We start from the raw sequence: 17,950 nt of genomic DNA, 5'->3' as shown, positions 1-17,950 counted from the left end.
TGAGGGGATCTGAGCGCACTGAGGTGGCAAGGGGGCTGAGGAGCCAACGGGGCTCAGAGTGCTGAGGGGGCTGAGGAGACGAGGCCACGAGTGGGCTGAGGGCACGAGTGGCCTCACAGCGCCGAGGGAGCTAAGGACCCAAGGGGGCTGAGGATGAGAGGGTCTGGGAGCACTGAGGGCGTCAAGGGCGTGAGGGATTCCGAGGGGGCTGGGGGCGCCGAGGGCGTGAGGGGGCTCGGGGCTCGAGCAGGCTCAGAGATCTGAGTAGGCTGAGGGGGCTGAAGTGGTGAGGGAGCTGAGGGTGCAAGCAGGCTCACAGCGCTGAGGGAGCTGAGGAGCCAAGAGGGCTGAGGGCACTGAGGGGGCTCAGGAGCCAAGGGGGCAAGGGCGCTGAGGGGGCCAACGGGACTCAGGAGCCGAGGGGGCTCGGAGGCCAAGGGGATCTGAGCGCGCTGAGGGGCCGAGGGGTTCTGAGGAGCCAAGGGGTTCTGGGGGGCCGAGGGCACGAGCGGGTTGAGGGCGCAAGTGGCCTCACAGTGCCGATGGGGCTCAGAGCGATGAGGGGGCTGAGGGCAAGAGGGGTTCTGAGGGGGCTCAGAGCGCTGAGTAGGCTGAGGAGCTGAGGGGGCTGAAGCGGTGAGGCGGCCGAGGGAGCAAGCATGCTCACAGCGCCAAGGGGGCTCAGGAGCCAAGGGGGCTGAGGGCACTGAGGGGTCTCAGGGGGATCTGAGAGCGCTGAGGGGCCGAGGGGTTCTGAGGGGCCGAGGGGGCTCAGAGTGTGAGGGCTGAGGAGCTGAGGGCACAAGTGGGCTGAGGGCGCAAGCGGCCTCACAGCGCCAAGGGGGCTGAGGGGATCTGAGCGCACTGAGGTGGCGAGGGGGCTGAGGAGCCAACGGGGCTCAGAGCGCTGAGGGGGCTGAGGAGACGAGGCCACGAGTGGGCTGAGGGCACGAGCGGCCTCACAGCGCCGAGGGAGCTAAGGAGCCAAGGGGGCTGAGGATGAGAGGGTCTGGGAGCACTGAGGGCGTCAAGGGCGTGAGGGGTTCCGAGGGGGCTGGGGGCGCCGAAGGCGTGAGGGGACCGAGGGGGCTCAGGGCGCGAGCAGGCTCAGAGATCTGAGTAGGCTCAGGAGCTGAGGGGGCTGAAGTGGTGAGGGAGCCGAGGGTGCAAGCGGGCTCACAGCGCTGAGGGAGCTGAGGAGCCAAGAGGGCTGAGGGCACTGAGGGGGCTCAGGAGCCAAGGGGGCAAGGGCGCTGAGGGGGCTCGGGGGCCAAGGGGATCTGAGCGTGCTGAGGGGCCGAGGGGTTCTGGGGAGACGAGGGGGCTCAGAGCGTGAGAGGGCTGGGGAGCCGAGGTAGCCGAGGGCGCAAGGGGGCTCAGAGTGATGAGGGGGCTGGGGGCGCTGAGAGCGCCGGGGGGAGCTGAGGAGCCGAGGGGGCTCAGAGCACTGAGGGGGTCAGGGGGCTTCGGGCGCCGAGAGCGCTGAAGGGACCGAGGGCAGGGGGCTGAGACGCGCCCCCCTCGACGGCCGCCGCCCGCTCGCGCCACTCATCCCGCAGGGGGGGGGCTGCGCGCGCCCCCAGCTCCCCGCAGAGAGCCCTTTCCGCCCCCCTGCCCTGCCCTCCCCGCCATCACGTGCTCCGGGAGCCGCAAAGCAGCGGCGCTTTTGCGACAGGGTGACAGCCAAATGGTGCGACATCGGCGGCGGCCGCAGGAGCAGCAGCAGCAGCCGCAGCGGTCCCGGCAGCAGCCCCAGCGCCAGCAGCAGCCGCGGCCGAGCGCCGCCAGGGCCGAGCGCCGCGGCAGGGCGGGGGAGCGCAGGGCGGCCCGGCGGGCAGCGCAGCGCCTCGGCGCGCCCCCCATGAGCGCTGAGGGGGCGGCAGCGGCCCCTCCCGCGCCCCCCCGTCTGGCTGCCTGAGCGCGGGGCGCTCCCCCCGCCCCCGATGCGCCCGTAGCGCCGGCCCCGGGCCCGCCTCCCTCGCTCCCCTCCCCGCCGGCAGCGGCAGCGGCCAGGTGCGGACTTCAAACCCCAGCGCGATGGCGTCCAACGCGGCCGAGAGGGAGATCCTCTTCACCGAGCTCCAGGTAAAGCCGCCGGGGTTGGGGGGGCAGGGGGGAGGCAGAGCCGGCCGAGGGGAAGGAGGGGAAGGGAAGGAGGCGGGGGCAGCCCGCGCCCACCCCGGGCCTCTTCCCGCCGCTCTCCCCTGGGAGCGGAGGCGCCGCCGCCCGGTCACGGCCCCACCCCGCTGCCGGCCGCGACCCGCTTTTGTCTGCCTGCCGCTGCTCCGGCCCTCCGGCACGGCTCGGCACGGCACGGCCCGGCCCGCAGCGCCCCCCGGCCGCAGGGGGCCGCCTCCCGCCGGGCAGCTCCGAGACCGCGGCCCCGCCGCCGCTGTGCAGGCCTCGAGCTCAGCGCCCGGCAGCAGGAGAAAACGGGCCCGCCGGCGGCGTCCGGCACAAGGCGAGGGGTTTGTCGCTGCTGGGGGGGGTGTATAAATGAAGGCCAGGGGACCCGGGGGCTGCGTGGTCGCGCTGCCCTGCCTGTCAGCTGCGGGCTCGGATACCACCCGGGAGCTCCGCTGCTGTGCCCTTATCTGTAAATGTCAGCTCAACCTGCCAGCTCTTCCGCTTCCTCGTCTGAAAGAAAGCTCCTTTTCCGTTTGTTTTTTTGTTTCGTTTTGTTCTTTTTTTTTTTTTTTTTTTTTTCATCTGTGCGAGTTTATGGTTAATCGGGCAAAGAATGCCTTTCTGAATTTATTCCTTGGACAATTAGCCAAACTAACAAGTCCATAAATGGAAAGCATTGAATTTAGCATTCAAATCGAAATTAGAACAGCGTGCTTAAAAAAGGAGGAATTTATTTCATAAACACCGTCAAATTTTCCTGTAGTTTTAAATGTCAGCGCTCAAGTAACAAAGGAAGAGAAGGCACAATAGAGGTGTAGCACTTCTTCAGATTGGAGCACATGAGATGGCTGAAGGCTAAGAATCCATCTAAAACGCTAAACTTTAATCAGTGGCTTGTAAGTGTCTAGGAAGAATCAGTATGTTAATACAAACTTGATACGATGATATATAAGCTGGTAAACCTGTTTGAAGTGGTAAGCTGCGTGAATAAGTAACTATGGTAGTGTTACAGGTGAGCTAAGTGGAAGCAGAAGTTCTGTAAGTAGCACTGAAGAGGAGTAGGGTTATCTAAACAGAAATTAGCTGTGTTTTTTCGTTTAGGGGGTTTGGAGGTTAACTTTTTATCTTTTTTTTTTTTTTTTGAAGATTGACTCATGATGCATATTTAAAAAATAAAAGAGAGTAGATCAGATCCTTTGGTTACCAAGTGTAACACAAGATAAGGTGCAACTTTTGTATCAGTACTTGTAGTCTTTGAGCAAAACAGAAAGGTCATGAAATTAACATGGAAACACCAGTGGGCCTTAAGTTTGTAAACTGTTATGTTCCGGTATTTTTTTTAGAGGAAGTTCCGTATCAGGATGAAATGTTTTAAAGGTATTGTTTTGATTTCAGTGGCAAATACTAGCAAAAATTGTGATATCATTTTCCTTTTTAATTTTTCAAAACATATTACTCTTCATATACCTATGTATAAAAGTTGCTTCAGTGGCATGTTACCAAAGTAAGGAGAACCATAGTGCAGCATGAAATACGCCATTTTACTAAAGTTTTTTTTTTTTTTCAGGAGAAAACTTCCTCAAACTAAAGGATGCTAACTTAAATAGTGTTCTTATTTAAAATAGGCTTTTACTTGCACATCGACCGCAATCTTATGTGGAAAGGGGAGGAAGTTATAAAATGCATAGCTACAGTACAAGTTGAAAGCCTCATGTAAGTGGGTTGATCTAGATCATGAACCATGTGTGGTTTAGATGTTTCGATAATACTCTGAAGACCTACTGAGAACAAGCTAAAAACAGTGTTAATCCCGGGCTTGATCCCGACTTTGAATCAAAAGTGAGTATCAGTCAGTGATAAACGTGGCATGTTGCTTATTGACACCATGTATTTCATATGTATTTGGTTATGATAGCCCTGAAAGCTCCAGTGTGATGCAAGTAGTTTCTGTGAGATGAAGTTAATAGACGTGTTTTGGTTCTTGTGAATCAGCTGGACTCCCTGGTATGAAGATTGGTAAACTTCCACAACAACTACTGACAGGATGAGAAGTGGGTTTGGGGGAAATACAGAAAACAGAAGGGCAAAATAGCTACCCACTGAGAAGAAAAAATGTGGTATATGCACTTGTTTCAATGCAAACTCCATTTAATTAAATGGGCCTTAAATAGATAGATTGCACTTCTCCTCACAATGACAGGTTTATATATATAAATGTATATAAATACTCCGTATCTGATGGAACAGTTTCTTAAAAACCTCTGCTGGCAAATGTCCACAAAGCATTTCTGTCCTGCTATTTCTGCAAGGCATTTTTTCCATTCTTCTATATCTCACTTAAACATTTCACAGACAGTAGGAACTATCTCCTGTTTCTAAGCAAGTTTTGACATAAGTTTGTTCAAGGCACAAAATGTAACACTTTTTCCTCAGTAATTACCAAACACGTAGTGCAAAATAAACTTGGCAGTAAACAAACACCCTTTTAGATGGTTTTGTTTAGTAGCTTCATCAGCAAAATTACCTGATTACCAAAGACTGAGAGCTTACATAAAGGCACCTTACCTTTTTACTTCCTTTTTATCTCCAGTACAGGTTCTTTTGTAGGAGGGGGAAGGAGCTTGGGTAAGAACCTGTATTGATGATGTTGTCTTCTCTTCCAAAACTCTGCTGTCCTTCTCTGAGCTTGCATCCTTTTAGAACTTTGTCCAGCAGGTAAACTGGCCTCTCAAATGCTTGCTTGCAGGTTAATTACGTAGCCTTTAACTCTTTGCTTTCTAGCGGAAGTGGTAACTCTGTTTCCTCATAAAATACAATTTCAACTAACAATGCCGTAGGTCCTTAAGGCAGATATGACATAAAATTTTTACAGTTTTAAATGAAAAATGCCTTCATTTTTTTTCAAAATCGGTTTTCCATTTCCAAAGATACGTGCTTTTTCTTAAGTGGTGATAGCTGTCAGCTGTCGGGTTGATATGGCCTGGGTAACAGAAGTTACTAAGCTATTCAAATGCATCTATTGTTTGTGACTGTGCTTCTAGGTGTTCTCTAATGCTACTTTTCAGGACAGAAATGTAAAGGTTTTCATTTTCAGACTTTTACTGTTGATGTTACAGGATATAAGAATTTTTTTTCATTAATTCAAAATTACGTTTCCAAAACAATTCCTGTGTCTTTTTTTTTTTAAGTATGTGATTTTGTAACTAAAATGAAATACTTGATTAAATAGAGAACTTGGGCTATACCATATAGCAAATACGAATGTAACAGCCTCACTTGCTTCCAATTGAAGTGTAAAATTTGAAAGAGTTTTTAAAACTCAGTCAAAAATAGGTATATCTAAAGATACAATATGTTTGCAAAAATGTCTTTATTTCTGGACTAGTCAGAATAAAGGGATTTTATTTTTTCCTCGCTGATATTTTGTTTTAATGGAAGCCCTACTCATCTAATCCATGATGATGCCGTAGCCAGAGCTCTTTGAACTATGTCACAACAGTCGTGTTCAAAGGCCATTGCTAACTTATTTTGTGTCTAAAGGAGTGATGAACAATACCATGACTGAAACAAAGGTAAAGTGAAGTTTACGCTTACTTGGATGGCACCTTCTGTATAGTTTTGACTGTTTGCTTTTATTTTTCCATTTCATATCCGTTACAAGAATATCCATAAAATGAACATGTTTGAAAAATACTTGATATTTTGTTAGCCTATTTGAAATAAATTGGACAGTTGAGCTTCAGAGTACACAGCCACGTTTTACATATAAATGTGCACAAAATGAGGGACTTGTACCTCGCCGCGTAGGACTAAACTACGAGTTGTAACTCTGAAGACCTGCATTTCCTTCCTGGCTGCTCTAGTCTCTGCTAGGTGACATTAGGCAGATGACTTTGCCTGCTCATGTCTCAATTTCCCCATCTTTGGAATAGAGATAATGATGCTTGCTTTTTTAGAGATAAAAATGTACTGGGTATTTATTATTAGCTGTGGTCAAGTGCCTAAGGACATTTTAAAAAGGTACAAGTAACCTAATTAATTTGTTTTGAACAGACATTATAATTAGGATGGATATTCAGCAGTAAGACTACCTTCAAATACTGTTCAGCTAGGACAGATTAGCCTCAGGTAATTTTGAATTATCTTGTTTCTTCAGAACAAGAAAATGTCACATTCAGGTGAAAATATCCTAAACCGTTCTATTGCAGTTTAGACATGAAAATGTGTGTACAGCTGCTTGAACTTCTCAGCTCCCTACAAATGCTTCCAGAACTAGTGGATTTAGGGAAGCACTTCAGTTTTTTTCCATTTGTGGATATATATTACTCTTTAAACAGTACTGTATTCAAAATCTGTATTAGTAAAATATACATCCTGTCCTCAATGGAACATAAACAGTCCTTAAAATACCTTTAGGTAGGTGCATGGGTAGGGCTTTTGGTTTGGTTTTTGTTTTGTGTTGTCTTTTTTTATCCTTCCACATCTGAATCCTGTCGGTCTGCCTGTTAATGTTACAGGTTTATGTATGATGTGGACTTGTATACGTTTGACTTAATTTTCTTTGTCAGAGCAGATGTCTTTCTAGGACCCTGATCTGTTATTTTAACTGAAAATAAATCATTAGTGACGGGTAGTAGAAAAGTAGATTTAGTTACAGTATGCTTAATAGCTCTGCTGGAAAAGTTTTACACGCTGAATGGTCATTCATTATAACATAACCTAAAATCTGTAGCAGAATAACTAGATAAACATGTCCTTTACATTGGGGAACGGTGGTTTAAGGGCTTAATAATGGGATTAGGAATCTCTTCCTTCAGTGTCTCAGTGCTTTGCTGAATTAGAGGCTCAGACATTACATGGCCTCTGCTTAGATTCAGAGGAGTAAAGCCTTATGGTGGTTTGTATGCAGCACAAGGGGCTCTGCCTGCTTTTGATTTTTTGCTTTTTCCAGGATCACTTGTACAACTGTTACAAATTGGTGGTAGGTTTTTTGGTTTTAAAATGTATGTATAATATTCTCCCTTCGTGGATCTAGTAAGCAAATGAGTTCAGGAACAGACTGAGCTGGAGTTTCTTTTCTCTCATGAAATAGTTTCTGTGTAGCACAGGCAAGGCATTTATATGGCATTTTGAAGCAAGCTTTAATTATTGGTGTGTTGGTTTGTATTTTTGTATTCTGTTTTTTGTTGTTGTTGCTGTTTTGTTTTTTGAAAACTGAGTCTGCAGTTCCTACCATAAGGAAAATAACTTTTTTGCTAGTGGTATGGTTTTTTTTTGTTACCTTTCCCCCCACAACAGAAATGAGATTTATGTTGTAAGGTCCAAAACTTCTGCTGCCTTGAGATACAATTCAGAAGTACTACATGAAAACAGGAACTAATAGCACCGTTAGCCAAAATGCATTGGGCATGTCCTTACAGTAATGCTATATCTGATTAGTTTGTTTATTTGGAGCACAGCAATATAATTATGTCACACTGACAGAAGACTGCCATCTTTTGTTACTGCCATTTTGCAGTTCCTTGTTGCTTGCTATGTTTGACAGCTCACCAGTGATTTGAATTATTTGCATGGCAGTCTCGGCATGCATCCTATGAAACGACGTTCTGCTCTGTGGGTTTTCTCGTGGTGCTTTTTGGGATGCTTTCCAGAACCTTCAGGAATCCAGTGACTGTGTCAGACCAATGCAGTTTTGTGGCATCCCTTGACTTTGCCAGCCCAACTTCTGGCAGCTGGCATGGGGGATATGGCTGAGCTCTGTGGTGAGCAGACACTAATCTGAAGAGGACAGCATGCAGCTGCAGAGTTTGGTTCCCCTACGTGGATCAGCTCCACTGGGAGCGGTGCTGTTGGTAACAGAAGAGGCAGTAAGCGAGCTGCTCCAGATAGGCACTTACCTTCACAGAGGGGGAGGGTGATCACTTGCTGTGGCTCACTTGTTGGACCCTGAAGTAGTGGTAGTTTGATTGCGTTTAAGCATGTGGCCACAACTTCTATTTTTGTTGATGCTAGCTACAGATGCAGGTTCCTGTGCTGGGTGTGAAAGTCATGGCTGCCTCGGTCATTGTTCCTGAGCGCTGCTGCAGTGGTGCACAGAGTGCTTCTGACGTGGGTGCACCGTGATGGCAAACTGTGCTCTTCTTGTCAGTGTACTGTTTACTTCCGCTGGGCAACCAGGGAGAAAACAGGAAGATTACCATAAGCGTAGTTCTGCTAGGATGACTGTGTCTATACTAAAGGCCTTTGTTACACCATTATAGATGGTTGTTTGTGTTACTGTGGTGTCTGGGAGCTCATTCTGGGTCAGGATCTAGGCTTTACTTAACACACAGCCAGTAAGAGTCTGTCCTCAAAGAGCTTACACAAGCAAACGTGCAAAAAATGGGTGATGTAAATTCAGGGAGGAAGAGAAAGCACTGATATAGGTGGTAGTGCCTGAGCATCAGCGTCTCAGCTGTTCATTTGGGGATGTGTTGTAGCAAGGGATTGCTTGAAGGAGCGTTGGAGGGAAGTGGCTTCATAGGCATTGGACTGGAAAGCTCTTCCAAGGACTGAGGGGTGTGTGTTGTGGGTGATAGAGAATGGTAGTGCAGCCTGATCAGAAGGAGAAATAACCCGAAGGTACCAAATAAGAATTGACTGGGGGAAGGGCTGGGCAATGGAAGATTAATACATGCCAATCTTTTCCTGTTCAGGGTGTTTTTGTTATTTTTGTGGAGGGGGGGTTGTTTGTTTGGGTTTTGCTATAAAGAAAGGCCAATATGTGGCAGGACCCAGGGAGTGTGTGCTCTGGCCTGTTAAGTAAATCCAGAAAACTGGGCTGTGTTGTTTTTCTTCTTTAAAAGAAAAGAAATGCAACCATGGGTAAATTAGCTAGCTTTTTCTGCCTCCAATTCTTGTGGGTTTCTGTAAGCCTTCCTACACCATTGGAGACGTGTTAGTTTTTAAATGACGGAGAATTCCTCATTCATTCTCTACATAAATACAGATCAGAGAGCTTGAATAGAAGGCCTATCTGTTTCATGTATGCAGAGTACTGGTGTTTCTGCTGAGGATTTTCAAATGGCTGCAGTCCTACAACATGGTACAAGGAATCATAGATATTTAAACTGTGTTGAACAGAAGAACCTGATAATGAAATTAACAGAACCAACGGCTGTTTTTTTATTTATGTTGAGAGGAACCAGGGAACAGCTTTCCACTGAGTTCCAGGATAAATCTCAAGGATGATGTGAGGCTGTTAACGTGACAGGAGTACTTAAAAGCAGATCAGGTCAGAAAGGAGAACTTCTTATGTGGATTATAAATCCACTAGACAGCAGGAATAGTTTTCTGAATTAGTGCTGGGCGTTAAACATGGAAAATGTTGTTCAGGTCTCAGAATGTAAGAGTTTTATTGATGTATTTTAAAAATTAATACTCAGAGCATGTAAAGATCCCCATAGTGTACAATATACTTATATATGTACATTTTTTTAAAATATGTATTTATATATTCTCGTAATTTGAGGAGAAACTGGGAGTTGATGGCTGAAGGAAGCAGAAAAAAGGTTATGTGTTTGTTTCTGTTTTGAGGTTCTAAGCACAAACAACTTTATTAAGCAAGAAATAATATTAATGATATGGTTTAACGTGTCACTGGCACTGTAGTTTGCTTTTGAACTTAGGAACTCAAAGATATGTATATTTGAAAACTATAAAAAGGTTGATTCAGTTTGTTTTATTGTTGTAGATTGCTAAGACACAAGGCAAATCTGTGATAAATTTAGGATGGAAAAGTTCTAGTTGGTTCATTGTCCTCACTGTCTGCTATAACTGGAAGTTTTGCCCAGGCAGACTTGAGACTGTTCAGAGAACGTGTCAGACTTTGTCAGCTGGTGCCGCTGCTAAAAGCGGTTCTGTGCCATGCTGTGTTGCTTTGCATTTGCACAAACAGCTATAGAGCGAACAGATTTTGTTGCTAGTTTTGATTTGATGTTCACTTGGTGGTTTGGTTTTGTTTTTCCTAAATGAGTTTTCAGCTAGATAAGTTTCACAGTCCAGTTCACGATGTGGCCCTATAAAGGTTTGCACTGGCATGCGTCACGGAGTAGTCTGGGGTAGGGACAAGCCTCTAGGAAAGGTTAGGACTGCTGGTTCTTCAGGGTTGGGTTTCTGTTGTGTGTTTTTTTGGTGTGTTTTTCTTTTTTTCTGTTTTTTTCCCAGCAATGCTGGTTTATGCAGTAAAATGTTTATCAGGTTACAGGCTTGATGCAGACAGATTTACTCTGTTTATGTGGCTTTTGCTAGGCACTATGAAGACAGTCCAATTCTGCTGGAGATGGATAGGCAGATAATGAACATCCGTGCCCTGTCAGTGGCAATTCTTTTCTAGCTTCGCATTCTTCAGGCAGAAGGTCTCATGGTATGCTGCATGGGAGTGTAAGAACTTCTTTGTCTGAGAGAGCCTTGAAAATAGCATTGATTTGTGCATCATGCGTGGATGGAAGATGTAGTTTCATCTAGCTTGATGTCAAAGGTTGAGAACAGTGTTAAGGTTTTGTAGCAGTACGCTAGGTGCATGTGAGGATATTACCATGACTTTATTTATTGGCCTTCAGTAGTTCATGTTAAAGCTTTTATGTGCCTGGGGCAAAGAGTAGTTTTGAAAAATCATCAGTCTTTTTGTTATTTCTGTAACTAAGTGAAACAAAAAGCAGGTATACAATTAAAACAGTTGGGATCAAATTTTGGAGTGAAGAAAAGTTACTGTGCAAATAAATAACATTACTTATCCATAAAGAAAGTGAAGCATGTGTTACAGTTAGGTATGGATACATTTGTTGTTAAATAGCTCAATAGCTGTGAGGGATTTGAATATTTAGTAAGAAAAAAAAAATGATTGCAATAACAATACCTCTGAATGGTCATATGAGCATCAATTAAAGCAGCACTTAGAGGACTTTGAAATCCTGTGTTATAAGATCAATGCTGTGCATGAGAGGTGTAGCCAAATTTGGGAAGGGGGAAGGCCTGAATATATGGTACAGAAATAACAAATTTGAGGTAGCAAAATAAATGTTTTCCAAGTTCTTACAGTGTCAAATTCATTTGTAAAATTATCAGTTTTCTCCTCTTCCTTGTACACATTGGCAAACAGTTTGCTTTTTTTTTTTTTTTGTCATAACTCAGAAGTGCCATTAGAATTTAGGACATGATTTTTGTGAGTTGTGCTGTTGGGGTAAGCACTATCTTCGGAATAAACAAGGAAAGATTTTGGTTTTTCAAAATCTTCTGGAGTGCTCTGCTAGCAACTGGCTTATTTGTGTAACATGGGCAAGAAACTTTCTGCCAGTCCAAAAATAAAACAGAAGAAAACTTGCTTAGTTCTGTTCTCCTGCCCACTTTTCTTATTTCTCTTTCCCTGTAAGAAAAACATAGCCCCTGTTATGGTAGATTTATGACTCAACATGTTCGCATCAGATTATTAGATGTGTGATTGAAATTGCTCTTTCATCATTGTGCTGCATATTATCACTTGGATTCTTAAGTAACACAAATCCAGAAGCCTCTCAAATTTGTCTTGAGAACTTAAAAGACATGCAGGATGACTTTGTGGCCTGGCTTTTTCTTAACAAGCACTGTGTGTAAAGCCATCCATTGCTTTTCAACTTTATATGTTTATTTTTGTGGTAGAACTTTGCAAAACAATGAAGTAGAATGCATTGTAGGATAATGTTCCCTGCATAGATAAGCCTGCATGTGACATGACAGGATTATTTCTTCCCTAATTCTTCAATTTCGTGGGCTACACTTACAAGAGAAATGATGACAAAGAACTGTCAGCTTTTTTTAAACACAAAAGACAAAAGTACATCATTGCTCTCTGCATTAGTGATGAGGTATCCTACTGACAGCTCGGAGTGCATGAGTAACTGCCTGGGCGTGATGGCGTGGGGGGAGAACACGGTACACTAGCTCCTAGCGAAAGGTTATGGAAGACGGTCAGGCTGAAGGCAAGGTCTCAAAGGCCTGTATTGAAAATACCAAAAATAAGTGTACTACAGATCTGGAGAGCACTTTAAGATCAGGAAGGCCTTTTTGTAGGGCATGTTCTAAACTTAGTGACAGCAGTAGAAAAGTAAAAGTACTGTAAATCGTACATGCCTGACTACTAGTGTAGCATTCTTGAACTGCTGCCCATTTAGGACTCGGCAATCTCCTTTAATGGAAGCATGTTTTCTTCAATATTTGACTTTGTTTATTGCTTATAAATAAGCTCATATGAAGCTGGTGTTTTAGGCTGAGAATGACTAGATGTTGAAAGTTATCATTTGCAAATTCAAATATCTGTATAATTAGAGAACCTCAGGAAGATGATTTAAATTTTGTTCTTGAAACTTAACCCATTATTTAATGATTTTCTTTAAGTTGCTATCATTTGTGTCTTAAGTCTCTCTTCTCTTGAAGAGATGGAAACATGAAACTTTGTTAAAGGACCATTTTAATTTTCAAAATAATGCAATGTTAGTATAGTTGTTGTTTTTCTTTATTTTTGTTCTCTACTTCCTAACTTATACCAGTTAGCCAGAGTCAAACTATGTATTTATGAGTTGGGAGAAAAATATCATCAGTTCTAACTCTTTGTCTTTATCAAGTTAGTTCAAATATGACCCCACAATACATAAGCCATTTCACAAACTAATATCTAAATCTGAATTTTTTCCTTTTCAAATTGTATGTGTAGGTTTCATATAAAATGAGCATCTGTGAGAAAGTGTGTGCCATTCAACAAAAGCTTATTTTTGTTTTGGGGGGCAAACTCCTTTGCTGAACTCTGTCTTTGTTCCTGTATTTTACCGTATGTTACAACAAATTTGATAGTTAACCTAGATTCCTTCAAAACTGATGTTCACCTATACTGGAATCCTGTACAAAAGAGGGAATGTATTCTCAAACTTTGATTAAACTACTTAAACTTCTAAGGATTTTTAAACAATATTTGTTAAAGTGCAGAAGGAAAAAGAATGTGGGTCTGCTGTAAAGTAGCATTCAGTACCATCTTCTGTTTTGCAGGCTAGCAGCCAGCACTAATATTAAAGTGTTCTTTCTGAAGTGTTTCTTCTTGATGGGAGTAACTCAGTGACACAGGCAGGGCAGCAGCTGCTACACGCATGGGAATTGGTTTCTTTAACTCCAATTTGAGTCTTGAACCAGATGACCTTGGGTATGAAAGAAAGACAAGGGGGATGCAAGTGCTATAAGTGGCCTCCCATTTTTGCAACTCTTTCCTTTCTATAGTAGATAATACTGCCTATGGACTTGAAAGTAAGATTTTCAATTCTTCAGCCTTTTCATTTCTGCCTTCCTGTCTGTTGAGTTTACTTGAATTAATTTACTGTCAGTTTAAAGTTTGTGCAGTTGTTCAAATAAGCACACTTTAAACTGAACTACTGGCATCTAGCACATAGTATTATATGCAGATTTCAGTCTCTAATTTCTGTCTTGCGCTTTGCTAACCATATATGTTGAAAACATCAGATGTTCTAATTACTTTTATGAGTTTTTCCATTGTTATAAATTAAGCTGTCTACTGTCTCAAAGTATTTAAGTGTTTCTTTATTGCAATGAATATACTTGAAACTTAGTACATAGTCAAGTATGTGTACTGGAGGTTCCTACAAAGCTGAAGTAGAGCAGCAAGAAGCCTATCAGTGGCATGTACTGATACACTGGGGACAGTTGCCCTTCCTCCCTTATGGCTGGCAGAAGAAAGAGTGGGCTGGTGTGGTTCTGGCACATTAAGGAAATGGGGAGAACCTGTGCACTAAAGCACTGGCTGTACCCCAGAATATTTATTTAACATCTGTTTATTGCATCCTGTCTAGGTAAAGCAGTGGGAAGGGTGTGAAAAAGAAACCAATAGTGTTCAGAGAGGTCAGAAAAATGTACGGTTGAGAGGGTGACAGCATGAGCTAAATAGCATATGTTATTTCAGATGATGGTATAGACAGATTGAGACCAGTGTTTATTTCTATCTTTTTTTTTTATTACTATTGGGACTAATCTTTATTTTTCTCACATGTCTTAATGTCTTGACATCTTTATTAGAATCCTTGAGAGAGCCTCGGTGCATGCCCGTGCTCCCCCTTTTTTCAAATACAGCTGAGAGATGCAGCCTCCTGAAACCATGTGTTGAGTCAGAATATGCTGCTCTGATGGAGTAGAAGTCATCTTCCTGATGGTGTTTCAGTCATAAGTTAGTTTGTATATTTCTGTCTGCTAACGAAGGCATGCTTCAAATTAGATAGTTCATTATAGGGAAATACAGACTCGGGGGAATGCAGCAGGTTAAACTTCAACCATAAATAGATTTCTTCCTTTAGCTTGAAGGACTTCTTGAAGGTTTTGCTGAATGTCAAATCTAGTCTTCATAGCTCCTGGTTGTTAATAAGCATAATGTTCCCCTACTGTTCAACAAAATTTACATACTACAGTTTGGATTTTTAACTGAAGGTTTTCTTGGGATGATAACTAAAATGCTTCTGAACTGGAATGATGTGGAAATTCTTAAAAAGTTATGAGCATGTCAAAATTTGTTAGACCGGAATATTGGCAAGAAATATGCCTAGAACATTAAAACAAAAAAAGAAGTGTGAAAACTACTGTGTATATATGCCCTGTAAAATAGGATGAGTCTTTAATATTTAAAAAGAGGTGAATTTAGGGTGAAAAGAAGTTAAATATCATATGAATGGATTCTTGAACATGATTGATGCTGGAAAGCACACAAAAATGTATGCATGTTAGCGTCCAGTCTGAAAAAGGAAGTGCATTGAAGTCACTAGCAAGTATACCTCATTGTGGGCTTTCTGAATACTAGACGGTGTAAAGACAATATATAATTTCTCAAGCTTAATGTAGTTGTAAGGTGATTATTTTTTTTGGGGGGGGGGCATCGTTACTTTAACTCAATTTTATAGCATACCCAGGAAGATTCACTTTTAAGGGCATGCATATACATGTTGTTTTATGCTGTTTTATAACTGTTATGTTAGAGGTCTCCTTGGTGCATTGGTTATTTGGAAACTGCTACTTCCCGTTTTCATTTTAGCTGATACTGGGACTTGGTAATGAGTTGATGGAAGAGCCGTACACAAGTGTATATGCAAAGTGAAGAACAGATTGTTTGAGAGACGATTTGGATTACTGTGCTGTAGGTCAGTAGGGGATCAGGGCTCCTAAAAACTACAGAAAATGTAGAAAGCTTTAAAAACAAAACCCATAAGCAGATTTGTTTTTGAAATGTAAATGTATTAAGACTTTGTGTAGTCCACATAATCGGTAAGTGAAATCACCTGCCTCTCACAGCTTTTGCATATGAAGCAGTGGTCAGAAAATTTTCTTGCTTTTATTGTAGGTTATGAGAAGCTTCTGGTTCTTCTTGACTTCTGTAACACCTAGGGAATTCTTACACGCAAACTGGATATTAGGAGCTAGTGAGAAATTTCATACCATGTTTCAAAGGTCAGAGAAAGAAGAAGATTGCAAAAACACTATTCAAATGTATCACAGCATACATCAGTGATGCTCTGTAGAAGTCTCAGACAAATGGGGATGTGAAGTAATGCTTCTATAAATAACTCACGGCTCATCCATAAACTTACTGGAAAGGCATGGAATGAGATGCCTGCATCTCTGCAAATGGAATTTTGGGTGTGGCAACAATACTTAATCCTGATCCTGAAACGTGAGGGGTTTTGGTTTGTGTGTTTTGGGGGTTTTGTTTGTTTGTTTTCCCACTGACCACCTGAAAAGATGAGGAAAGGATTAAAGGAGGCTTTTCCATCTTTCTTTTAGTGCTGGAGATTAACAGCAGTAGCTCTTTCAGCTGGTTGGAGTGGAGGTTGTGAGCTTTCTCTTAACTTACTTCAGAGATAATAGCTAAAACTGCTGTGACTGAGTTTCCTACAGCGTGGTTTCTTGGTACAAATCAAAGTATACGTGCCATTCCTGTTTCAAAATCAGAAAAAAGATTCAGCTACCAAGCTGAGGAACCCACAAGTTGCGGTGAAAGCACTGCTAAGCATCCTAGAAAGCAAAAAAATCTGGTCCCTTCACTAGAATCTTCTATATAGCCACCTGGCTTGTTGCCTCCTAAAACAGATGTTAGTATTATCTCTGATATGTATTGCTGCATTTATAATGTACAAAATACTTGGCCGCTAAACATGATGGCTCAATTAGAGTGGAATGTAGGCTCTCAGCTCTTCCATTAGTTTTGCAATGGCTAAAAATATCTCTGCTAAAATATAGAGAAGTTAAATGGACTAACATATCAGTTGTCAGTGCTGGAAGCTGGAATTGCCAGAAACAAAGGTGTTTGTTTTTTTTTTTCCAATCACAGTTACCAGTGTCCTGACATTTCTATGTGTTATTGAGAAATTCCTGTTTATTAGCTGAGGATTTCTTTTACATCATTTCAGTGACAAAATTTTTAACCTGCACTGAAAATACAGAGAAGTCCTAAATTGTACTGACTTCTGTAGTAAGGCATTACAGATAGCATTCTTCTCCAGCAGTTTAGTTGGGACATGGAACACTTCTATGTACCGCAACTTACAAGACGTGTTAACAGTTGATATTGTAATTTGTGGGTGGGCAGAATGGTCAGTGTTGAATTATCTGAGCTAGATAATAATACGTTTTAATTAAATAATAACTACAATTATTTAATTCATTTTTACCATAATACAAGAAAACCACCTTACAAATGGGACTAGGCCTGCTTGTCATTAAGTACTAATAACTGGGGTTTTGATTTTTTTTTTTTTTTTTGCTTTTATACTGTGCGATTTTGTTATTTCTGCTTAGTGATTAAAACCTCACAAGTAAAAAATTTAAGCTTACATGTTTATCTTAATGCTAACATTCCAGCCACTGAAAATGGGTGGTTGCAATGGTAACTTTGCATTAAGGTGAGTATATGCTTTGGATGCGTGCCCAAGTGTATAACCTTTGTACAGCGTACATTGTATTTGAGGAGGAGTTACCAAAGTCATAAGGCATGATTATGACTCATGTCTATTAACTGACCTTTTCACCCTTCAAAATCTCTTCCACCAAGTAAAATATCATATCCTGTAGCTTGTATGATATAGTATTACTATTTTTTCTTAACAACTTGACCTATATATATAATGTTACTTGGCTTTGAATGTTAGACAAAATTAGATAAATATTTTTCTCTGAAACATCAATAAGAGTATTTATATTGGGGTGAAGTAAAACAATTATTAACTTTCTGTAGCAGCAGGAATGCTTTATCTTAGGTGTTTATTTCAACACCTACTTCAACAGATACTTGACTGTAGTAATTGCTCATTTGGGGAATGGGGAGACTGGTTATCTTTTGTGGACAGGTTACTAGCTTCTGTATTACATGGACTTAGAGGCAAATTCTCTGTACAACATCTGCATTAACTTAATTTCATATCAAATAGTTCTGTTACTTCAGAATTGTATTTGAACTTAAAGCATTTCAGAGCAGTAAAATAACTGCTTGCACCAAACCTGAGCTTCATGTAACTATAGGGAAATCAATCATGTCAAATTGAGACAAATCCAGTGATAAGAATTTCTCTCAAATAACTTTTCATCTCTAACAGTTGTTCAGAATGCATATTAATTTCTGAAAGAAATAGATGCCATACACACCTGTATGTTGTATTTGTCTGGCAAAAATACTAAAATACAGACCTTATTTTAGAAGTCCATATAGTATATATTCAATAAATAATTCCAGGCCATTAGGATGAAGATGTGTTTTTATATATATATATAT

At 42.4% G+C, this 17,950-nt stretch overlaps 1 protein-coding gene across 2 annotated transcripts in view; it reads left to right on the top strand.

Annotated features, from left to right (window-relative positions):
* Positions 1 to 1,674: 1,674 nt before the first annotated feature.
* The window catches only part of PKN2 (protein kinase N2), a 54,321-nt gene continuing 38,045 nt past the window's right edge, over positions 1,675 to 17,950 (top strand). The window contains exon 1 of one of the 2 annotated variants that reach the window (XM_072042010.1): positions 1,675 to 2,085. In XM_072042010.1, the coding sequence (XP_071898111.1) occupies positions 2,038 to 2,085 (48 nt within the window). In that variant the 5' untranslated portion in view covers positions 1,675 to 2,037. Of the gene's footprint in view, positions 2,086 to 4,722; positions 4,843 to 17,950 lie in introns of those variants that run through there. The other variant, XM_027463022.3, reaches the window with a different exon arrangement.

The sequence above is a fragment of the Anas platyrhynchos genome, chromosome 8 (assembly GCF_047663525.1).
Source record: "Anas platyrhynchos isolate ZD024472 breed Pekin duck chromosome 8, IASCAAS_PekinDuck_T2T, whole genome shotgun sequence".
NCBI lineage: Eukaryota > Metazoa > Chordata > Aves > Anseriformes > Anatidae > Anas > Anas platyrhynchos.
Note: the sequence above shows the minus strand (reverse complement) of the source record. Positions and strands in the feature narration are given on the sequence as shown.